The sequence below is a fragment of the Anopheles coluzzii genome, chromosome 2 (assembly GCF_943734685.1).
Source record: "Anopheles coluzzii chromosome 2, AcolN3, whole genome shotgun sequence".
NCBI lineage: Eukaryota > Metazoa > Arthropoda > Insecta > Diptera > Culicidae > Anopheles > Anopheles coluzzii.
In genome coordinates, this window is record NC_064670.1 from 27,782,957 (window position 1) to 27,807,661 (window position 24,705).

Sequence of the window (24,705 nt, forward strand, 5' to 3'; positions counted from 1 at the left end):
TTTTCATCGCTCGGCGTTCAACTTGATTGGAAATTAAGTTAAGAAATGCATACCCTCCAATCTCAAAACTCGAAACCATCAACGAAAGGAAGGTTTTTTTAAGGATTGAAAACTAACTTAGTGCGTTGTGTACATAACTCCATTCCGCAAGTTAAAGCATCGTGGCGAGGATAATTGGAAGAGAGGATTCAATGCAGGGCTTGACATGCCGTGCTGCAATCGATCGTTGGTCGGCAAATAACGAATCACAAAAGCATGTCAGTGAATTGCCTTCGTACGGTGACAGCTGTCGTTCGAACGCGTGACTGTTCACCAGCAAAGGTAGCTCGGCTCTGGTGGGTTGGGCGATTGGGTGACACTTGCGATGATGCGTTTGTATGCCGGTACGGAGAAATGTAGCCAAATGTGTAACGATCCTATTTCCATACTGATTCCGGCGTGTCGAGTGGCGTTCGTTTTGGTAAGTTTGGGCCACAGCTGTACGTATGTGCGAGCTGTATATCATGAATATTGATAACTGGCTGTTCAAATAACGAGCAACAACGGCAATCTAGTTAATCAATTCAATCGTTCAGTGCGCTGATCGTTTGAGTGGAGCCGCTGGAACTGATTGAACGTATCAGAATTAAATATAAGTAAGCACTAACGTGTTTATACCATGTGCCCGTATATGTGGTATGGCGTTGAGTTACTGGCTATTAGCATATTAGCAGATTTATTCAGCATCAATCATTTGTTACGACGAAGAGTACATTGTATGCCCACCAAGAGTGGACAACAGAGACATACACTACATTCTAACACTTATTATCGTTGGTAAAAAGTTATTAGAGCAAAAAGAAAAAAAGTAATCGAAAGGAATGCGTAAATCGAACCAATTCCGCGTGGAGTTATAGCATAAGGGTACCCCCCTGCGTGGGCTGGTACCAATCTAGCCCGTTCTGTTCACAGTGCGATCGTTGTGCACTACCGTGATTGACTGGACCGCCATGTTGGGTGTCAGGAAGTTGGCCAAACTGTCCACCCCGCTGCGTGCGGCCCGATCGAACGGATAGCCCATCGCCTTCCGATCCGGGTAGAGTCGATCGCGCACCCCACAGTACGACGCAGCATCGTTGCACGTGCCGACCAGATCCTGCACTACGCGATCCTCCTCGTAGTTCGACACCATGATAAACAGGTCGGCGGGCAACCCTTCCGGCAGCCCCTTCGGTATGAGCATGTGCGCTGGCCAGCCACAGCCGCAGAAGTTGAACTCAGCCTCCTGGGGCGTATCCGCTTCCGGTCGGTTCTGGTCCAGGTTGCGGAACGTGCGCTCGAACGGAATTGTGACGGTGGATTCCTTCGAACGACGTCGAATCCGGTTCGCACCGGGGCGTACTGTGAGTAACATGGGGAAAGAGGAAAGGTCATACATAAATTAGAAAAGGCGTGCGTTTGGCGTTCGGTTTGACACTTCGAACACTTACAGGCTACCAGGAACTTGTCTAGCTCTATCATGAACAGTCGCTGGTCGCGGAACACCATCGGTGTGCCGCGTTCGTCGTTTTTCGGTGCGAGAAATACGCGCACAAACGCCATCCGCTGGGCATCGGAATCATTCTCGATCATAATGGTGGTCACGAACGGGGAGTGTTGCAGATGGGTGAACCTGCGGCGGATGGAAGGGATTGACAGTAAAGTAAGTAAGTAGCTGCAGCCAGAATGTCACCATTACTCATAGTGTGCTGCCGTAGAGTGGACCATTTTGGCAATTGCATTTTCCCCCAAAACTACCAAAGTAACTAAATCACAAATGTGTGCCCTAGTGGGAAGTAAAATTCTGGAGTGTGGGAAAACGTCACATTCAGTAGCATCGTTCAGTAGCTAATGTGCTAAGACGTGTACCCAACCTCTTCCACTGTCCCCAGCTGGCCTCGGTCTTGGTTGGTCTCGGTTTCATCGTTACCGGTTTGGTACTTCCTTTCGTGTGGGCGCGTGTGTGAGTGTTGTTCTTTGGAGAAGAATGGTAATTAAAACGAGCGAAACTTTTTCCTCTCTCTCTCTGTCTCTCTTTCTATGCTGTGCGCTTTCGGGCTAAATTACTTTCGCCAACTTAATTTTTTATTCTCGTACCGATATAACCCGTTCGTTAGCATGGAAAAGTTCTCTTGCTGGGGTTTTCTAACACGCACAGAAAAGCTGAAAGTAGTGTTACCTACTTTCGGATGCTGGAAGGCGTACAAATTCCCGCAAAACGTATCTATTATAGCGGGGCGTATTATGCAGAAGAAACAACCATTTTTGCAAACAGCTATGTGTATGTGAGCGTTACAGCTGATTCATTGTTGTGTGTAGAAAAAAAGTCCTTCACGTTAGGGTTGTAATGACGTATGATGGAGGAACTTTGTTGAAGAGCTGCATCATTTCAATGGGCTATAAGCATAGTATTATTTATAATGAAGTAGCGTGCGGTACCACTAACGGTTCGCTTTGGATAATTTGCTATGCATAACGAAAGAGCGATAAAGAGTGGAGGACTGTGAAGCATAACTGCATAATTTCCTCAACTTGAACTGTGTGCGCCATGTGGATGCAATGAATTCCGAGCACAAGTATGATACCGTTTTAACATACTCTAATAACGATGGCAATATTTGTTAGAACAGTTGCATAAACACAACCGTCATCAACAGTACAACGGTCATTGAAACTTTGTACCTTTAATAAGCCAAAAAGTATTCCATAATTTCACCAACATCAGCTGAAAAGTTGCACAAACATTTGATATGAAAATTGCGATTCAAAAACTTGAAATTTTGCTTTGCGTATTTCGAAACTAAAAATAAACCGAAACGCAAAGCTTTAACCCCAGCGAGCATTGGAGCATTATTCACACACGAATGCGCTGTGCTGCACGGTACTAAACGGTCGCAGATCATGCGAACTTTGCACACGAGAGAGAGAGAGCACAATGTGTTGAGTGGATCGAAACTGCTGAACCTGACAGACACGCTTCATTGCCCATCTATCATCCGGCGGTGTCCGAGCGTAACGGTCTGTACGTTTTGCATGCTCATACCATAATTACACTACATTTTAAGCTTTTTTGCAGCGCTCTGCTGGTCGTAGCATACGTTTCTCCGCATCCACGTTGCCGGTGTCGTGTTAATTCAATTAAATTTCAATCGAACAAGCGTGCAGAGCTGCAGCATGTGTGCTTCTGCTGGGAGCCAACGCTACCCTCGGAGGTCGGTGTCAAATAAACCAGCTCGATAAATGCCAGAAAGAGATGCCCAGTGGACAGTCGACAAGGGGGAATACGCCAGAGAGCAATAATGTAGACTGTAGTGCAACACCACACACTCACACATACAGGAATTGAAAACGCTCCAATGGCATATATTGGTAGGATTAGCATGATATGGTTTGATGTAAATGCTTTTTTGTCGTGTGTTAATTTGTAACCTGTTTTACACGTCAACATGTTGAAGTTCTGTATTTTTTTTGCTCCAACTGGGTGCGCTCGATGTTGGACTTGTCGTTAGCATTTATCCACTTAGAAACTCGTTAACAGTAATCACATAGCACGGAATCAATTTTGCCCGAAAATGCGGGGGAGGTGAGAACGCCAACCGCCAGGCATCAATAAAGGTCAATTGCGAAACAAGTGAGAACATGGAAGACATTAATTAATCATTACCATCAGTAAACCACCGTGTGTAGTGTTTAAAATGCGAATGGCGAATCTGTTACGAGCTGTTGTACCTGTGCCGGTGGCCTAGTCTGTGTCCCTGTGACCCCCGCCGCTTACCTTGCAAACACGTTGCCCCGCGGTACGAAGTCCATGCCACGCGACAGATCCACGTCCGACTGCTGCCAGAACGTCTGGAACGTGTTGGGCGGACCGTCCTCGGGCTGCACGGTAATGCCGGTGATGGAGATCCCGTCGAACGTCAGCTGGGAGCGGGTGTACGGTGGCAGCTTGTTCTTGTGCTCCTGGAAGATATCGTCGATGTACGAGTGCCAGCGGTAAAACACCGGATCGCGCATGGCCGTCGCCACGTCTCCCATCACCCCGAACGACTCGAGATGCCGATGGTCCGGATCATGGGCGTACGAGATGAACACGTGCCCCATGTTGTGCATGTCGCCGTACAGCTGCCGGTTCGGGGACAGGATGGACGACTCGATAATGTTGCCAAGATGGTCGATTCCCTTCTGTTCGTCCAGCGGGATGCGGTTACCGGATTCCTGAAAGCAGACACCGCCAGACATTAATGCCGATGTCAACACCACACACCGAGCTGAAGACGACGCCTTACATCAACCACGAAACCCTGATGAATCGCCTCGTAAATGCGATCGATCCAGCGCTCCAGATCGGCCACGTCCTGCTTGATCTGGTCCGCCTCGCGGTTCAGATCCTTCAGCACGCTCGCATCGACCCGGCCCGGCCAGGCCCGGCTAGCCACCAGGGAGTCCAGCTTCGGGAAGTAGCCCTCGCTGATCGGTTCGCGCAGGTTGTTTAGCCGCTTGACGCGCTGCAACCGGTTGCTGAACCGCTCGAAGTTGTACCGGGCCACCAGCTGCTGGTGCATGTAGTAGAACAGCTCGCCCCGCCGGTCCTTGTCCACGATCGCCCGGTTAGAGGCATCGAACGGGTAGACCAGATGCCAGTGCCAGTGGTGCAGATTCACCCCAATGTCCTCCCGGAAGTACCACAGCCGGTGCTCCTCGTCCAGATCGGAGGCCGTGTAGTCCTTCGGGATGACGATGGGCATCCGCATACCCTCCGGCACGACCGTGGCCTCCTCGCGGATCTGCGAAAACACCTTCGAGTCGACGTACTTGTCCGGGAAGACTTCGATGATGGTGGGCAGATCGAGATCGTGCGTATCCTTCCGGTGCAGCAGCGCAACGGAGAGCGCATAGTTGAACAGGTACGGGTTGATGCGGTCGCGCGCGAAAACGGCACAGCTCTGCAGATCCTCCACATTACGCATTCCTGCAGTGAGATGGGCAAAGCAATGAATGTCAATTTCCTAAAAATCGGGTTTTCAATTTGAGCACTTGCTGCGAAATTTACAGCCAGACTACTCGGGAATGTAAACAGTCTTTGATTGGAGCACCGGCTCGAGTAAACAAAGCTTTTAAAGTGTCTCGTTTAATTGATGACAAAATTCGTTAGCCGCTTGCCAGGGAATGGTTGGAAAGGCAAACTCTTATTTTTCCAGGAAGCCCAAACCTCCCCAAACTGATCCGAGAAAGTGGTTGGGTAAATTGCAAGCCAAACACTTTGCCACTTATTTTTAACCATCGTCGCAAGCCAAAGCCCTGTAACAACCTTTATTTACCCAACTGTGGACACATAGTAATGGAAACAAATCTCACTCACAGCTCAATTTGTCCCCGAAGGATAAATGTGTCTCGAGCAAGCAAAGAGAGGAAAGTAATATCGCGTATACCGTGCAGTTTCGGAGGGTTTCGGCACCCATTGGTATCAATTTTTGTTTCGTCTCGAGCTAAGTTAACTTTCCACCGAAGCTATGCACAGTAACTAAATTTCACCCGAAGAAGGATGCTAGCCAAGGGTGCAATAATTGAACAATATCTCACGCCCCATTTCTCCGGATACGGGATGCGTTCCCGGGAAGGACAGGTTAGAAGATTTGATTTTCGACCTTCGCGCCGGGCCGGGCCCCAGTTGGAGTGGTAACGGTAGTCACAGGGTCTTGATTTAGCGTCACCGTTCTGTTGACAACTGACTCTGTGTGTGCGTGTGTATGTTCATCTGTGTAAACTTAGGGAAGTGTTGGTGTGTGTGGGCAGATGAAAGGTTGACGTATTTTCCAGCGTAATATTAATATCAACACATTTTTGTCACGGCCCGGGCTTTTATCGTAATTGATTTTTCTTCCTCTATCTCGTGGTAGTGAATCTCGTTGCGTGGGCTCTGTGCCAACGACTGTGATGCAACACCGGGCTCGGAGTCTGGATTTGTGATTGCCTATTTATCATATTCAACCGAGTACTGGGAAAATCTCATCAGACTGGTTCACAGTCCCCCGGTTTGTGATGTGTTGTTGTGTGTGCTTCAGAAAAAAACTAGCTCACCATATCGAATGAAACAATAACTAATCGCATTGCAAGACTGGTTATGCTGCTGATAGTTCCAACCACACTCGTTAAAGGTATTTATTTTTCAAATCGGCTAAAGAATTAATTAAACATTCACTTCTTCGCTTCCGTTGTTTCATTAAACTGTTGCGTCCTGGCACCCGGCATACCCGAGACCTCGGTGAAAAAGCATTGAACGATCATAGCCCGACCTTCACCGAGCGATTCGTATCGTTTGAACGCCCGTTCGACTTATCACGGTTTTTGCAGGTACAGCAAAAACGTCCGCCGTTAGCGAATGCTGCTCGTAGCGGAAAGCCGCGTTCAGCGCACACTTCCTGTGCGAGAAGGAAAAGCGTTTTAAGTGTTGCATCTTGTGTTGCTGCGAAAACCTTCACTATGAGGCGCAGTGTGGTATGTGGTTGTGAAACGCTTTTCAACCGATTTGACTGACAGTTTTTTATCTTTTGCACCGCCAGCTCAAGCAACTATTGGCGTGGTTTCTACCCCCGTACACAGGATATAAGCGTATGTTAAATATGCTACCAGAAGAATAGGACAAATAGAACTGAGCAAAAGAAAGATATAGGAGAGCGAGAGAGCCGACACCTGATTGTTGAAGTACCTAAGAAGTATTTAAAACGGAGAAAACTAATTTCAATATCCGAAGCCTTGGCAGGATTGCTCAGTTTGATTGCCATGTTGCTTCGGCCCGTATACCATCAACTCAAATGTCGGCAACACTCCTGCAACGGTACGGGTTTCTCTAATGACATGTGGTGAATAATGAAACTAACAGTAGGTGGCCGTTCGGAAACTGGTCGCAGCTCTTACCAGGAAGCGGAAGAAAGCACGCCGTGCTTTGCATACATTATTGCAACTGAAGCACACCAAACCGAAGGGATAGTGTGGTTTCGAATCTATCGAGTACACGGGTGCAGCTCCGTGTCGCCGTTCATACAACGGCGTCTGTTCAATAAGCGTCACGGGGCCACAAATGATGGCAAGCAAATGAAAGAGAAAAAAACCGGACTTGCTCGGTACAGGAAATCGATCGAACGCATTGACGGTGGAAATCAATTGTCGATTGCTGTGAAATCGGTTGAATGGGTAGCAGGTGCATAATTTGTCTATTCGGAATTGTCGGTGTCGTGGTGTGTTTCTGCGTAAAATATTATTTTTGCTTAAGTGAAATTGAACAAAGGATGATTCCGAGAAAGGCAGGAACGTAATCGAATTTCTGTCATAATTTTATGTTCCGTTAGACAAAAGTAAACAAATTCGACAATTTACAATAGATTTACAGAAAAGCAACCTGGTTATGCCTCTGCGGTTGTTTGGCAACGCACCACACAGGCACACATTCAATTCACCGTACGATAGTGTTTTGCAATCGCTCCGTAGTGATAGCAATTTTGGAAAACCGTTCACTAGCCCTAATTTGACACCCGCCCGTGCCCAGCGTCATTCTTCCCCTCCCGATGCAAACAGCACGTGCCAATGGACACAATGTTCAATTGCGCTACGAAAGCAACAGAACACGTTTGATGGCAGAATATGAGACAGTTATAGCCATGGCTACTATGGAGCCAATTTATGTGTCATTCGTTTCGGGATGACGCCCGTACGCCAACACAGGCCGATGTCAAGGTCACTGGAAGACGAAGAGTATCACTAGCAGCACGGGCATACCATCCTTCCTTCCCACCATGCCAACCTACCCATAAAGATGTCAATCAAGCGTGCGGCAATTTTCCGATGGCGTGGAATGAAGAGCGAAAACTGTTCCTGCCGCCCGAGCGACATCGGTATGCGAAGATCGGGCAGCGCGATACTGCGCACCGGGATGCGCTCCTCCGCATTCTCGCCGAAGCGGTTCTGGATTTCGGAACCGATGGGCCGGTACCGATCGGTCAGATAGTTGTCCGGTACGTCGAACACAACGCGACCCTTGCCCATGAACACCGGTTCCCGGGGGCGGTCCAGCAGCAGCAGCAAATGCTTCTTGTCGAACGGCATTCTTGTCACTAGCACACTTCACACAACACGCGACCCCGTTTGGCAGGCTGAAGGAGTGACAAAACAAAAACACACAAAGAATACACACACACTGCTGGAAGGGTTCTACCACCTGTGACGCGCCCCACTTGTTCGCACGATATGACCGACCGTAGCCTTGAGAACGGGCTCTTTTATACGACTTGCGAACTGTCGCGCATTGGGAAGGTCAATGGTACGCACCCCCGGTTGTCGTGATAGCAGAAACCTCAAAAAATCTGTGATAAATACTCCCAAACGGATCGGGACTGGGAACGGCCTTATCGGCAAACGCGTTCAATGTGCGTACACGTTCCTTGGCACGTCGCGTACAAGAAGTTCATTAACATCGAGCTGTTTGTGGTTAAGCCTGTAGACCGCAGCAGACGCTGAATGGTATCCGAACGCACAAGCATAGGTCATGGTTAGCGTGGGGTATCTCCGGTCTCTGCCACTGTCAGCTACAATTACACGCACATGGCTCTGGTGAACATGTTGTGTATTAATATCTGCTACGGAAACACTCTTGCGTGTCTTCCGGGCTGAACAGTGCGACACATCAAAACATGCAGGAAGCACGAAATCAGTTCTCCGCCGAAATGACAAAACTTAACTGCTGCAGGCATCGCGCTATCGCACTCTATGCGGTTAGCCCACCAAACTGAACCTGGCTGAGAGGCATGGAGATAATGCCATTATTTATGTCAAGTTGCCATTTCACAGTAGCGCCATCACCACGCGCACCAAAGGTCTCGGTGGAACATTCCAAGAAGAAGCGCCTCATTCTGAAATTCCTCCAAATGCCGTTTCTTTTTCCAACCGAAAGGCTCGTGTCGCTGCTTCGAATTTCGTTTTTACGTACGCAAATGTACCACCCGTGAACGCTTGAATGTGCCCCACGGGAAGTAAAGCCCACCCACATATTTGCCCCTCCCCCCTCCCCCCTCCACATATGATGGGAAAATGGCAATAAAAAAACTGGCGCTGTTGTAGAATTCATCGATAACGTTGGTTAAGAGTTTTCAATACCATTACATACCATTACACCAATACAGGTCCTGGAACCGGTACTAGGGCGGATGAATGCATAAGTTATGCGTGACGGGCGACCATGCTTGGCGTGCTGATCCGTGGGTGGGCTTTATCGAATTTCATTAGCGTGAGGTTGTTTTGTGAGGTTTATTTTGAAAGATGTTTGAGGGGAGTTTTTTTTAATAGAATTCCCGTCGCACATCTTTCCCGAAGTAGTATGTGAGTGTGTGTGGCTACAGCCAAGTCATACTTCGTTATAGAAGTCTCATACTCGGCTCAAATGCGTGCTCAAACACGTTACTCCATGCGATGACGTGTAAAGTGCGATCAAATGGCATGAGATGGTAAGTGTCAGATGATAAACAGGTTAGTGGGAAAATGATAATCGAATAATGCTTTGTAAGGGGTACCCACATACCGATAATTGTGTGTGTCAGCCTTAATTAACAAAGGCGCTATTTTAAGGCTTTCTGGCAAACGAAATCTTATGTTAGCGTGAGACGCTTAGCTTGAAAAACTTAGCATCGTGTAAACATATTTTAGGATACTTTGCACCCGTTTCTAGAGAAAGCGAACGAATTTGGCAGAAAACCGGAAGAATTAATCGTGTAGCTTGACACTGGCGTGTTTCTTATGCAGCAGCATTTTAAACGCTTCCTTTTTCGTACATTTGGTGTCACCGGTGCGATGGAATCTAATCGCCTCCGTTGTTTGAACCCCATTTTCAAATATATAAGAGCTGGCGGAAAGCTGGTATCCTCCGATTGCCGTAACGTTAAACCGGTTCCCCCTTTCCCACTCATCTGCTATGGCTGGGACGAAGGTTGGCAGCTGTCTATAGGAAGGCATCACATTTCAGCGCTCGACACATCCGCTATCTCCCGCTATCTCACGAACGATTTCTCCTTTCTTTTCTGTTCTCCTGCCCACCAAACAACTGTAGGTACATTGCGATAGTGCATCCGCTGCGCCACCGGACGTCTCGGAAGAAGGCCCGGATCTTTCTTTTAATCATCTGGGCGTTGAGCTGCGTCCTAGCGGCACCGTGCCTGATGTACTCGACTGTGATGACGAAGCGGTAAGTTCTTTTAGAGAAGGGAAGAGCGCTTGCACAGAACGAGGGTAAAGGATCAAATCGTAATGGAAAATGACACTATTCCAACAAGCTGGTGCTCGGGTTGATGCTGCTGCTGCTGCTGCTGCTGCTGCTGCTACGGGCAGAATTCGATAGTTCGGACTGCTCAGAAGAATGAATTAAATTAGCACACTGCTTAGCAACAGCACGCCGAAAAGTGTCGTTTGAGTATTGAGTTTACGCAGGATTGTGCAATTTACTTTGAGTTTTGTTGAGATTGGTTTGCGTGCTGTAATGAAAATATTATTTCTCTAAATTTCAATGCAGTCTGCTACAAGCAGAGACCGTCTTTTCTTTGCTGTTCTCTTCCCACGCTAAACTTACGCAATAGCCAAAAACGTTTTTCAGTGCGATTTTGAGATTTAATAATAAAAGCTTTCCATCTATTTTCGACTGTTTCCAAAGATATAACAACGGAAAAACCCGCACGGTTTGCTATATGCTCTGGCCGGACGGACGATATCCAACATCGATGGCAGATTACATGTAAGTATTTTTTACATCAACCATACAAACGGGCCCATGACATATGACGTTCGCTAGTGTTTATTTTTGTAGGCATACATTTCAAAATCAGTCTCTGTCAGGCGAATAAAAAAAAACATACCGTAAACATCGCACGGTTTGCTGATGTTGCTGTCGACCGCATTTAGTATCACTTTGTTTCTCGATACTGGGTGACATGTTTGAGCAACCGAACTTCCTAAACAGATATTGTAACCGGAAGCTTTTGTTCGGGGACGCTTGTTTTTGTTAGCATCACAGATTGACAGACGACAGCGGATCTGCATATCAGTGTGTATGGTGGTCATAGCGATGATAGTATATTGGACTGTAGGCAGCGAAACAAAAAAAAAAACAACAAAAGAAATCGTTACTTCTGGTTACTAGCTTTGCGATACAGTGTATTGCGTTTGTTTAAGATCACGTGGCAATATTAGAGCATAAGTGTACCAACAGTGCACGCAGTCGATTAAATCCAGAACGCAGAAATTTCAAAACATAGACAGGAAACATTTCATACAACGAACAACTTCTCTAATCCGGCGATAAATACAATGAATCATTTTCGTTTCTTTCGCTGTAAAAGAGTTATGATATTGAAATTGTTTGTGCTTCAGCAGCAACGTTCCACCTTACCTGAGCTAATATGATCGAGCATGCCAAGAATCAGAGGTTTTCTGCAGGGTGAAATCATCCAGGCTCAAAATCTAAGGAGTTTGGTGTACTGTTTTGTCTGGAGTGTTGACATAATTTCGGCCGGTAAATCCAAAAAACCTGGTAAGAATTCTAACACATTCGAGTCTCAGATTTGATTGTTTATTGTGTACAATGGCGTAGAGAATCTGAGATAAAATTCCAAGCCATTGAATTCTTTTTCTAGTCTTCGCCAAACTATGACTAATATTAGGTCAAATAACTAGCTCCTTTTAATTCCTACACAAACAGTATGCAGTGTAGTTTCCGATCGAGATTTTTTTTTCTTTTTGCTGTACCAAACATCAACCACGTTGCTTCACCGTTCGCTGGACACGTGAACCAAATGATAAACAAATTTATTCAGCGAAAAAGGCACGTCAAAAATGTCGCCACCAAAACCGAAAGGACGGCGCACATGCCGGACGATGCCGGAGTAACCAGATTGTGCTCGCCTATCGGCAAGCCATGGTTTTAAAATATCATCCACGAAGCACATTTTTTCCGCCCGAATAACGAACGCGTCCGTCCGCACGGGCAGACGCTTGCAAATGCCGGCAAAAGGAGCCCAAATTGTCACCAGAACGGTACACCAAACCATGCCATACTGAGGGCGGTGCACGGACCGGGGACCGGAACTGGCGGGCCAACAACTGGCTGCTGACCTTATCACGCTTCCTCGTCCTTCCCCAAACTTCATGCGCTGCAAAATTATGGCACACAGTTGGCTGTCGCATTGTGGAATTTGACGAAGAAATGAATACATCGTGATTTGGACGCATTCCGAATGCCATTGTCGTATGGTTTCCCGCGTAAATCCTTCGAATGTTAATAATTGAATTTCCTGCCCAATGCACGGCACGGAAAAGCACGGGGACGGACAACAGCAACAACGACAGCACAGCAGAAATTCAAACTCTTCAGGCACGTGAGCCGCTTTTCCCGGTAGAGCAGCGAAAGTTTTCTGCAAAACCTGTACATTCGAGCCGTATGTGGGATCTTCTTCTTGCTTAGAATCCGCCCTTTGCCAACCATCCAGCCCAACCTCATCTCACCGCAAGGGATAAATTTTCACTCGAATGAGACAAACTATACAGCAAACCCCTACAGAGCGAAAAAGTTTGCAAAATAAATTACCGACTGTCAGAAGCTGTGTGGTGAAAGTTGTTAAATTCTTAAAAAAAAACACACACAACACAACCATGAAAACCTTTGTGCTGAACCGTTGGTACAGGAAACTTGAGCCACCTTGCGTCGTTCGGTTGATCAAATGGAAGAAACAGTTTAACGCCGAACCATTCGGTTGAAGTGTTGCTGAGACGGTGGGATGGCATAGCAAAGAGAATTACCCAAATAAAGCAAAATCTCTCAAGGGTGGCCTTCGTTTGACTGCCGCGTTCAATGCTTTGGTGAGAACATGGGTTTTCAGCAACCCGTCTCGAGGGATAAGATAAATTCTATACCCATCTGGGAGCTCTTGTTTGGGGAAGGTTGAAAGGTTTTTTTTAAAGGAACCAACAAGGCAGATTTGTTTTAACATGAAATCTTTCGATGTTTCCACAATTTCTTAATTGATTTAAAATTCTTAAAGCTTGCTGGTTTTTGTGGCTTTTCCAGCTGGTGCAAAGAAGTTGAATTGGCACCAGTAGCGTCCGGTTTTGAGAACATATAATTGCGTAGGTCGTTACGTCTAGAAGAAGATAGCGTAGATGATGAAACATGGAGTAACAGGAATACCTTTAGGGAAATAACTTCAATTTAAATCCACAAAACGATGCGTTTGAAGCTACATACAAGCATTTTAATTGTTACACTAAAGAACGTTATGTTGAAACTTTTGTTCACTATGTAGTACAGGGTTGCTCATCCTAGCTTTGAACATTTTTACACTCTCACGACTCTCTGTGCATTGATGTTGCGCCTTACATCCCTACATAAGGTGTGCGAACTGTGGCGCATTAAGTGGGAAACCCTTTACATTTTATGTACCATACATTCCTTTATTATCACATAAATCAACCATGTCACGACCGTGTAAACTTCAACGTACCAACCCGCTGTACAACAAAAAGGGTCCCGCAACACCGTAAGCCGCTTTGTGTGTGCGGTGAAAATCGTATGCACAAGCATAAAGCATCATAAGCTCGGCTGTAAGCCGTTACATTAATTGAGCAGCCGGATGCCTCCGGTAGGCTAGCACATTCCCATAAGGCGTGGCATTCGGCATACAAAACATTAGCAGAAGCACAAGCTCGCGCAATGACAAAGGATGCAGCAGAGCAGCCCAACACAACACCATTCCGCACGTGGCATCGGAGCGTGGGCTAATGAATTCACAATTACGTCATAATCCGTCAGAGACCGAGCGTTGCCGAAACTCTCGAACGTTATTCAATTATGATCATAGTGTTGCGCATACTGTGAGGCAACAAGCGCACAGCGCGGAGGCAGCTTGGTTGAGCGTCATATAGCACGGCTAGAAGCTGAGAAAACATGCTCCCAAGGGTGCAAAATCAGTTTGTTGGGTGATGTATTGTTTCGGTAAACATAGCCACCCATCTGACCTCTTTTCCGTCAGACCGCGAACGAGGACCAGGAACTGTTGCGTAACATTAGCACCCACGCAACATCGCTGAGAGTGACGAAACGAGAGGGGGGGGGGGGGGGGCGCCGAGGCTGGTCGGAATCGTTCGAATGTATGTATTTCTGTCTGTAGTGGAATCGGGCAGAACAAATAAAACAAAACACAACAAACACTTTTACACCGAACTTCACTCAGCTCCGAACTCTTTGACCGCGTGCCAACATCAGTGCGTTGGTTTGGTCCGCCTGAGCGGTATCATTTGCCACCGAACGTCAGCCCGTACACATAATCCAGTGGGATAATTGAATAAGCAGATCGTGTATTGTTTTCTTCCGCACAGCGGCCCATTTGCCACCGCCCAGACACCGGTTCATCGCATTATTTGCGGCGTGTTATAATGTTATTTGAGTTTTGCTAATACCGTCACGAAACTCAATTTCATACGAATTCGGTGCCCAGATTTCAGCTACTCGCCCCGACTCAGATCGGATTTGCGTGAAGATGTGCTCGATTATGCAGATAGAAATAGCTCACAGGACGGTGTGGCCACAGGCGGGGGGGGGGGGGGGGGAATGGAGTCAAGGCCGCTGTGAAGGTGGGAAAGAAAATGGCAAAGTGCGCTTTCTTCGAACAAGGCCCGAATAGCTTTTACTGAAATGAACGGGAAAAACCAGTCCCGGACGGTTTCGATGGCGCGATGGAGACGCCTGGTGAGCCGTAGCAGCGGAAGCCTATTAAAAATCATCTTGATAAATTTTTATGTGTTTATGTTTTCCGCCTCACACAACCCGGATGCCGGTTGGATGATCTCTCTGATACGTTGTCATGGGTTGTCTGCGTAAGGGCTTGCTGTATTCGCTACTGTTTGGGACAGTGTTTTCTTCCTCTATTTTCATAATCTGCTTCGGGGTGAATCGAACCTCCGATTAGTTGTTGTAGGATGAATAAAAAGGGCAGAAAAATAAATATCCGATAGCGGACGGAAATGAATACATAGTTCCGGATGGATAAGGGTCGCCCAGAAATGGAAAGGAACTGTGAACGTGAACAACATTATTTGCACAATGCGATCCTGGACCAGGGAGGGATCTGTATCCTTTTGAAATCGGGCAGGCATAAAAACCAGGCTCGATGATAAGGGACAAAAAATACATCATAAAATATTAATCTTAAAGCATGCCTGGAAGACGTTTGATAGTACTTTCTGTGAACAAAAAAGAAAACTATTTCTTGCAGCAAACAAACCAAATGACAAAGCAAAAAACCCCACACATTTAAAGTTCAGATCGTTTGCCTTTCATTTCACGCTTCGATCATGGTTGATTGTATATTGTTCGAATCGATTTTGAACATCGTTCAATCTATACGCGATACGCGTGGAAGGAAATCGTCCAACAATGGCAAAACCATTTCCGCCTGTTGATTTTATTTTATTTTCTTACTTGCTTTCTTCCCATTCATCGGCGCTTAATGATTCCCGGACGAAGAAATTGTGCGGACAAAAGATGAAGCTCAAAGTATGCAAACGAATCAGATGCTACAGTGGCTTAATGGTGCAATGAATGAATAGTAATAGAACACGCGCCGACACTGAATTGTCAAGATCAATCATGGCCTGGAACAGGCGTGACAGGCTCCATTCCAGTGCGGACCGTTGCCGCTACAAGCTAACGGAATGGAAGATCCTTTCGTTTATTTGTTTAAATTACGGAAATATGACGACAGATAATTGAGTTGTCGATTCATTTCTGTCGCAATATCTCAATCTGAAGTTACGAAGAAAAAAAAAAAGATAAAAACGAAACATAACGGCGAATCGTCTCAACAGCGGTGTTGACTTTGAATGCAATCAACGAATTTTTAAATTGCGTTACCTTTTTGAATCAGTTTCATTTTCACACTGAAACCTTCTAGTTGAGGCTACAAGCAGTAACATCCAAAAAGCAATTGAAGCGATGCCACGCTAAATTTGGCACACTTAATATATTCGGTCTGCGATGACAGCGACTGCGATGAATATGACAAAATGTGCGGTCAGCCAAGCACAATGTTTCAGGCTCTTTCTTTGCATCTCTCTCCCTTTGTCTTTGGTACACGAGTCGGATGGTCACAAAAGTTTTGAACGTCGCCCCTGGGTACTTGCTTGGTGCTTGGTTACAACACGTAACTCGGGAAAGCTAAGAGCGGCAAAGCGTCACACCAACTTTTCACCCATCACTCAGTGGGCACTGACAATGGTGGAGAAAAAGTTTAGCAAAAGTTTACTCGAAATAGCTCATCTTTGCGGTTTGTTCAAGCACACTGGCAATGCCTCGGTAGCGCGTAGGCAATCTTGTGCCGAACTATTGGAAGATACAAACACACGCGGTGGATGTCTCAAAATATTCAGGGCAGAATACATGACTAACAATGAATGTAGAAGCTACTAAAATAATATATCCTTTCATTGAAAAGATTGTCTAAGTACTTTATCTAGTACCACAACTAAACGAATATTATCGTTTTGCTGCTTTAGCTGGTTTTCTAGTCAAAACCCTTTACCACGAATTCTTTGAGTAGGGTTAAATGATGCAATTGAAATGAAGTACTAATTGTAGACAGAGCAAAGTCCACAAGAACTACATCCTGTACCAGTACCTTTGAAACAGCTAGTGAAACCAGAAGCGTGGTAGGCAGAGCAACCAAAAACACTTTTTCAAGACAATTATTTGGTCAAATTTTCGACCGTAACCAAAGAGACGCTCCGACCTAGCATGCTGGCGAAACACTTGAAACTGAAGCAGAGCTCCTTTTACCATAAAGTTTTGAGGTGGTGCTTCGTCTGTTTGAACAAGCGTCCCGTTGCCATTGGTAATAGCGTACAATTTTTGGTTCACCCAAGCTTCTTACCATGTCGATGATGGGAAAGGGAACAATGAGAAGATGCTCCTGCCGTGCATCATTGATAATGACGGTGATGATGATGATGATGATGATCATGGTGGTCACAATTCAGAGTTGTCTAAAAATGGAAGCGTTTCTTGAAGCACCAACAAGGAAAACTTGATCCGATGAAATATACGGCTGGACTTAAAACGAAAGCATGAAAGTATGAAGCAGTAAATGTAACAACTAAATGGCAATTCCGAACTTTAATCGTCCTATGATCGAAAACTTCAACAACAACAACAACAACAACAACAACAACAACAAAATACCCATAATGAACGTTTATCGTTCGTTTGACCGTCTATCAAGCAAACAATGTAACTGCCTCTGTCTCGTCAACGGTCGGTACAAATTTCCGGAGGATATTGTCTTTGATTGGAACAAGCAAAGATCAAACAAGCTCTTTGTTCTCGGTTTGTTTATAGGTTGATGGTGAGTGTTATGTTCGTTACTTCCCATTCGTTGGAACTGACGTAACGGGTCGAGTGAGCCTAAAAAGAACAGCCAATCGTCCGATAGCCAATTTTTCCCGAATCGATCGAGGGTTGAAGTTGCATAAGAATTTGTTCTTTTTTGTGTGTGTTATGAAATAGAGTCATCCAGACACATTCATTGATAGCATTGCAAAGTCCTCCGTTGTGAGCAACATGTAGCGTTTTCAATTATAATGCTGCAATTTCGTTTGTGATAAAATTTGACACCATAGCAGAAGAAGCCAGACCAAACTAAACCCCACGAAAAACCACAACGGACAGGAAAACTATGCGTTTTGTGCAGTGATTGTCTTCATCCTTCGGGTAGCTCTCGCGGCAAACTCCTTGGGCTGTGTAATTAATAGCGACTTCGTAACTTTGGACACACTTTTCGGAAAACCCGACGGCAGCCCAGAGCGCAGCACAGCCACTTACCGACGGTAAAGTGGTGAATAATTTTTGAAGCATAAGAAGCAGGCAGAAAACTAATTGCTAAACCAACACGCGGCAGCAGCTGTTGCTGCTGCTGCTGACGATGACGGTGCTGCTCCAACCGGAAGCATTGGGTGTATCAAATGCAAAGTGCACTAATTGAAAATGCACCAAACAGAATGGACGGCGTGAACGGCGCTTTTCGCAGGGGAATTAATAGCTTGTTGAGGTCGCCCTGATTGCGTTGTTCTATGTGAGGACATTATTAAATCGTAGGATTAAGGAGCGGCACAATCTGGTGGTTTAATTATGCTGGAGAAATTAAACTTCCTTCACCCTATTGGATATTCCATTTGAAGGTGTTATTTTTTGGGCAATATTGTACAATATAGGCCAATGGTTTTATTGCATTGAGTCAGCAAAAAATAATGATTTATGGACAATGGACTGGCTCTGGCTATTTTACCGTTAAAATATCATCAATTTTGCCAAAGGGGATTATCACATTTCGTCACGAACCACTGCTGCATTAATTTACTCTCATTTTTTTTTCGCACAATCACTTTGCCTTTCTTTGTCCTGCTTTTGCTCACACATGGTACTATCCATCGAATAGCAATAGCCGTTGATTACTGTCTTACATCGCATGCTCTTTCGTTCGTTTTGTGCTAACTCAATAATCATCCGGAAGCACTCCCGCGAGGGGCCAGTCTCCCTTGCCGTCAGCTGCGGGCCATTGCGGGCAAGAGTTTATTCTGCTTTCCGGTGCGTTTTCTGGTTATGTTTTTATTTTTTTCACCACGTATAGCACATTCTCGTATCGCATACATTGTCGTACGCCATCTTACAAGCGCTGTGTACCGGCAGCGGCCTCAGCAGCAGTCCCGGTAGCGATGGTTTTCAATTAAGCCGGTGCTTCTGTGCACAATAACTCAATTAGCCAGACTCTGACGGCATTTCATTCCGGGTTTTGCTAACACTGTTGTTTTTGCTCTCTCTGACTGTTTTGCTCTTTCTCGTTTTTTGGCTTCTTTCCATTCACGTCGACGTGACAGCTACAACCTGGTGTTCCTGATACTCACCTACGGCATTCCGATGCTGATCATGATCGTCTGCTACTCACTGATGGGTCGCGAGCTCTGGGGCAGCCGCTCCATTGGCGAACACACCGAACGGCAGCTAGAGTCGATGAAATCGAAAAAGAAGGTAAGTGTGTGCTGACGAAGCTAAGGTTTAATCGTACGCTATGCAAGAGGTTCCCGTAGTGAGGGAGAGTTTACCCGCTATTCTATACCATTAGTCAATGCACATCGTCCGGTTGGGCACAGGTACATATGGTGGAGTTCGCTTATTTCATCGCCTGAGTGGAACCTACCAGACGGATATATCCTATATGTTTTATCTACAGGTCGGTTTTTTGTCTAATCTTTTACGGTATTAGCTTTTTTCTGCTGATTGCATGTATCACCTACTTTCTGTGCTATGCTGAAAGCTGTACATTCCTACAAATACGCTGAAAGGACGATATAAAAATGTATTTCAAGCACTGCGCTGAGGACTATTTTAGGGTAAAGTAGAAAAAACAACAATAAAAAACCATTAACACCCAACTGATGGAAAGACAATCAGTACGAGCAGCCAGGCATGAAGGTGTTTCAAATGTACGCAACCGAAGGAAAGGAAAGTCGATAGCCATAAAAAGGGAACATTAAAAACGATACAAAACGATTACGATTAAACTGCTCGCAAAGCTTGCTGTCCTCTCGTTCATTTGCCAAATGAAGTAGAATTTTCCTTTAAGAAACAGTCTCTAATAGCTGTCCAATTATAGTGGCAGTTAAGTTCTAATTTTTAGTATAATTCGCACGTCCTTTCGCTTATCCGAACGCCGAAAATACGCTATCATAAAACTGTTCGACAAGGTAGTGCACCAACGTTTGTTACGCGTGCTGAAGGGGAAAGTATTTGGCACGCTTTCTCTTCGGCCAAAGATCGTGGGGTATAACAACCCTCGTCGTTTAAATTACACCACGCTGTTTCGTGTGGTTCCATGGCTCCACGATGATGCAGGCGCCCAGCCCTGCACGACAGGCACAACTTAATTCGACTTATTTGCGCTACGAATCTTAATTCCTAATTTTGTACCATTTTTCGATTGCCTTTGTTTTTTTTTCGCTCTTTACTTTCTTTCACCTTTGCCTACCTTCATTTTGGCCAATTTTCAAAGGTTGTTGATTGGTTGGGGATGGTGGTTGTGAGATAGGGGCGGGTGTTTCGTTATGCTTTTCTTCCTGCCCAAAACCGGCTTCGGATGATTAGAATTTTGAGCTCTAAACTCTCGCCTTTCCGGATGCTTCTTTCAGTTCACTTGCTGGAGGTGGAAATTAAATTTTGCAATATAGTTGCTGCTTTTTTTTTGAGCATGTACTTCAAATCCTAATGGGTATGAACATAATACGGCACGTTTTCAAAATACCGTATTGAAGAATGAATATAACGAGGCAGAAGAAGTGTAATGATTCAGATTGTACGATTATATTGTTAGATGTACCAACATTACCGGTGCGCTTTAATGCTGGGTTGGTTCATTAAACAAGCTTTTTTCGAAAGCAATGCACAGACTCAGACATGGGTATATGACTTTATGTTTAATTGAGAATTTCGTACAGATGTTGCCTATTGAACATATTCTTTCGTTATAAGGTTTCTAGTCCATTCCACTCACAGAAAATACTTACTACTTTCTTAATTCTTTTTAAATGATTTAAGCGCATTCTTTGTCTTGATTTTTTGTACACAGTTCATAAAAATTATCATAGCAAATGGTAATAGAAACAAAAGCGAAACATGATTTGAAACTGATAGCAATAAGAACCAAAATGTGCTCGGACAACGGTGGCAAAATAAACAGAACGCTCACCGCTGCGCTTATTGTGCGTCATCAGCCTCTACGAGCGATTGCGAAGCGTCAAGGTGAAATCGATTTTCCACGCACCACATAATCTTTGCGGAGTTCTTCCTCTAACTTCTTCAAAACATCAGCCCACTCGGAGCTTAGTACAAAGGTGACCCGTAGTACAACAACGCCAACAGTACAGAACGCCTCCATTGCTGATCCGTCCTCAAATAACCGTCTAAGTGGACCGGTCCTACCCAGAAGTTCATGCGATGTGATTCATTTCCGAAATCAAATTACATTAAATCCTTGATGATGGTAGGCCGGAGAAGCACTACCGACACCCTGTGGCCAACTGGGCACCAATCAATTACCTGTTCACCGCCACAAAGCCAATACAACAGGAGGGGGCGGCTACATGCTCTGTTAAAGCTCGCATTTGAATACCACTGCTGGGTGTCATCTTCATCGGTGAAAGGTTGACCCGTTTCACAGATGGTTGGATAGACAGGAGAGGAAGGAGGAAAGAGAGTTTAGTGAGATAAATTAAATGACTGACGAGGTTTATCAACGATCGGCGGTCGTTCGCACGCTTCAGCGGAGCACTTGTTTTGCGGAGTGTCACCTTCCATCGAGTTGACACCGGCCATTAGTAGGTTTACGGTTAGTTGAGAACCGGCCTGTGCTTGTGATAAATAAATTATCAATAGAACCAAGCTTGTTATGACACTGGCGTCAAGCAAATTGACACTCCATCCGATTCAATCATACATGGGAGAGAGGCAGAGAGGGGCAGAGCGACACACGCGCAAAGTGGTTGGGTTCTGGAAATTCCCAACCAACCAATCCGACCCCTCTCTGGTGACTTTCGTTTCGCGTGAAAAGCGTTAGTTAAGAAAATGGAATGCTTTTGTGAAGCACGAGTTGTCATTAGGTGGTGTTTGGTAGTGGTTTTTTCATCAGTAAAGGTAATATCGCCCGGCGCACTTCTTAGAAAGTTATCTTGTTACGATGAGTTTTGGACGTTTACATTAACCAAAATCCATTGCTCTAGGATAAAATAACGCTATTAATTGTATTACATCAGATTTGGTGAAATTTTGAGTCTGTTTCCGTGTGCTGTATGCTTTCTCTCTTTAAACGATATCAGTCACGATTTATTGTTGCTTCACACTTGAATACTTTGAAAACAGTATGAACATTATTCTTCTATGAGTATTGTTTCTTTTCATTGCGAAATACTTGCGCTAACGTCACTGCCACCGCTACGACACTATTTGTAGCAAACATAACACCGGATGCAGTTTGCCCACTCCCCCAAAACAATGCCTTTCGCCTGTCGTCCTGTGCCAGCGCAAGTCGCTTGTCACTATACAATTTTCACGTTGAATTAGCTGATGGTTGATATAAGTTTTCTTCGAAGTGCCTTCTCTTGTTCAACGATCGGACCCGTGCCGGTTTGAAAGTGATGCTTGAATGCGCCTCGGAACAAGGATGTTCAATTGTGCCACCAGGTATATGGGTTGCGTGGGGTGATGAAGAAGATGGGGAGATGATGGAAGTTATGGTGTGAGATTTTGTGTGCTATGTTCACCGGTTTTGAGGGTGAGTTTGCTACCGGACGGCTCTCGCATTGTATCAAAACATCATCGAATTGCTCGAGAAACCACAAGCTAACAACGTCCCATCAGCTTCCCCTGTATGGTGGAAGGTACCGGTGCGGAAAGGCAACATTTCTACCGAACTTTGCTTAAAGACTACGAATGTAAGACCCGGTGTTTAAAGCGATTCATTATTGATTCTTGCATAGTCGAGCCGCTCAGAAGTGAAAGCGTTTAGTCATGAAGGATGCTGTGGTGATGTTCGGGAAATAGTTGCCGTAGATAGTTTACGTGAGCAATGCGGGGGGGGGGGGGTGGTTTGGGGAATAGTTTCCATTATGGGTTAGTACAAACTCACAACCACAATCTAGGCTATCATTTATATTCAGACACATTCACAACTCAGTTCGCTTTGGACTGGCGAGGAAAATTCTTAGCAAAATTGGAATGTTATGCAAAAGTCGTAATTTATTTATTGTTTTTTATTCTATTCCAACATAAATTTGCAATACTCTATAGTTGAAGAATATTTATTTACTACTTATGATGATAATATAAAACAAACAAATAGATATGTACCACTCGTACACTGGAAAAACAACACGAAAGACGTACCAATCCGCAGCTTACTACATTAAATATTTTGACATCATTGTGCGGCGCTTGTGTGACAGTGCGCAAAGTAAAAGTCCACCATTCTCGGCTGACCTTTGACCCCCGAGCGTGCTTGCCTGTTTTGCTGTTGTTTTCCTAAGCAAGATAAATAATAACCTTGCCAGAATCAAGAAAACGTGGTCGGAAATTATACTGGATATTTTCAACAACAACAACAACAACAAAAAATGCGCTATGTGCCCGGGTAGAGGGTACAGATATGAAGATCTTTTAAAATTAATTCTCTTTTTTCGCTTTCAACCATTTCCTTCAGCTTGTACGCACCTCCCATCATTTGCCTGCCGGCCACGAGGTGTAAAGTAAAGACATAAGATGAAGCGCCTTATAATGGCTTTCGCTTTACAAAAAAAAAATGAAAAAGGAATTCAGCACCCGCGGCAAAAGGGACAAACATGGTACACGGCCCACCGTCGCCTCTCTTTGCAAGTATGCGACACGAGCGGTGGAAATAAAATCGGCTTCTGCGATGAAACTTTTTTAATCATTTACTACGCTAAGCCTCCCGAAGTGCGTTCGTTTGCTCAATGGCAAGCCGTGGACGCTTTGGTTTTTTCCGGATGTTGTTCATATCCGTGCAAAAGGGGTTGCTTAAAGTTAAGATTACAACAAACCCAAGAAACCAACACAGGATTGTCATTAATATTTATCCAGCTTATGATAAAAAGCTCGGGTGTGTTCGATCTTGTTTGTTTTTTTTTTTCAGATCGCACTCATTTCTGTGAAACTACGTTAATCTGGTGTTTAGGCCAGGATGTTTTTAACCATAAAAAGTGATGCGCTGCCAAAGTAAAAACAAGCATAATAAGATATATATTTTTAATTTGATTGTTTTAAGATCTTACAGTACAAAACGCGGATACATAGCAGAGTTTCACACTTGCTAGCTTTAGCTCTATCAATTCGTTCTAAATTCGCTCGCAAACGCTAGGGGGTTTATGGTCATTAAAATAATTGTTGCATCCTATTGCAGTTGGAAAACATTATGGGTTTTCTTTGGGCGGAAATAATTTTGTTGCAGTGGCGTTGAATTACCCTCCAAAAATGTAACAATAGTGGTTAATAGGAATCGCAATTATTAGCCATTTGATGCATCTGACCAAGCTGTTCTGCATAATTCACACTACAATTGAGCTAATTCTGTTCAAAAAGATGGAAACTATTCTGATTTTCATATGTGTATTAATTACTTACAAAATATGTAACAATGGTAGTTATTAGGAATCGTAAATGTTAGCCATTTTATGCGTAGATGAATCCCACCGCATGTCGATGGCAAGCTGAGCAAGCTGTTCAGCATAATTCACACTATAATTAGGCTAATTCTATCAGCTTCGTCGACGAAATGTTACCAGCACAATCCAGTTATCCCATGGGCGTTTCGTTCACTCATAAAAACAGTTTCTGATTACAATATTCATGCTACCACCAAGAGCATTTCCAACCACCCCTTGCTCCGACAGCGTAGGAAAGACAGTTGTACGTAGCCTGCTCTACTCGCCGACACTTCCGGCATGCAATTGCAATGACAAACTACCCGCCTCTGTGTTGAGAGGGCACACAATGCAAGCCCCTTTGGGTGCAATTAATATTGCATCCGATTCGATCGAAGTAAACAG

General features: G+C 44.9%; 2 protein-coding genes across 3 annotated transcripts in view; one reads left to right on the plus strand and one right to left on the minus strand.

Moving 5' to 3' along the window:
* The window catches only part of LOC120950768 (tachykinin-like peptides receptor 86C), a 54,225-nt gene that overhangs the window by 21,750 nt on the left and 7,770 nt on the right, over window positions 1-24,705 (plus strand). For both annotated transcript variants that reach the window (XM_049605575.1, XM_049605576.1), the window contains exons 5-7: window positions 10,112-10,246; window positions 10,709-10,789; window positions 18,973-19,123. In XM_049605575.1, the coding sequence (XP_049461532.1) occupies window positions 10,112-10,246; window positions 10,709-10,789; window positions 18,973-19,123 (367 nt within the window). The remainder of the gene's footprint in view (window positions 1-10,111; window positions 10,247-10,708; window positions 10,790-18,972; window positions 19,124-24,705) is intronic.
* LOC120950767 (phenoloxidase 2) lies at window positions 689-8,253 on the minus strand. Its single transcript, XM_040369046.2, has 5 exons — window positions 7,821-8,253; window positions 4,305-4,987; window positions 3,794-4,233; window positions 1,470-1,651; window positions 689-1,380 (listed from the first exon to the last, which is right to left on the minus strand). Exons 1-5 carry the CDS (start codon window positions 8,116-8,118, stop codon window positions 932-934), a joined length of 2,052 nt encoding a protein of 683 aa, XP_040224980.1. The 5' UTR covers window positions 8,119-8,253; the 3' UTR covers window positions 689-931.

Bases quoted from the DNA above. Each gene is read 5' to 3' on its own strand.
- LOC120950767 (XM_040369046.2), bottom strand. From the start codon at position 8,118: ATGCCGTTCGACAAGAAGCATTTGCTGCTGCTGCTGGACCGCCCCCGG. The intron at 4,234-4,304 runs GTAAGGCGTCGT...GTCTGCTTTCAG, and splicing joins ATCAGGGTTTCGTGGTTGAT to GAATCCGGTAACCGCATCCC. The intron at 1,652-3,793 runs GTAAGCGGCGGG...CATCCGCCGCAG, and splicing joins CGGGGCAACGTGTTTGCAAG to GTTCACCCATCTGCAACACT.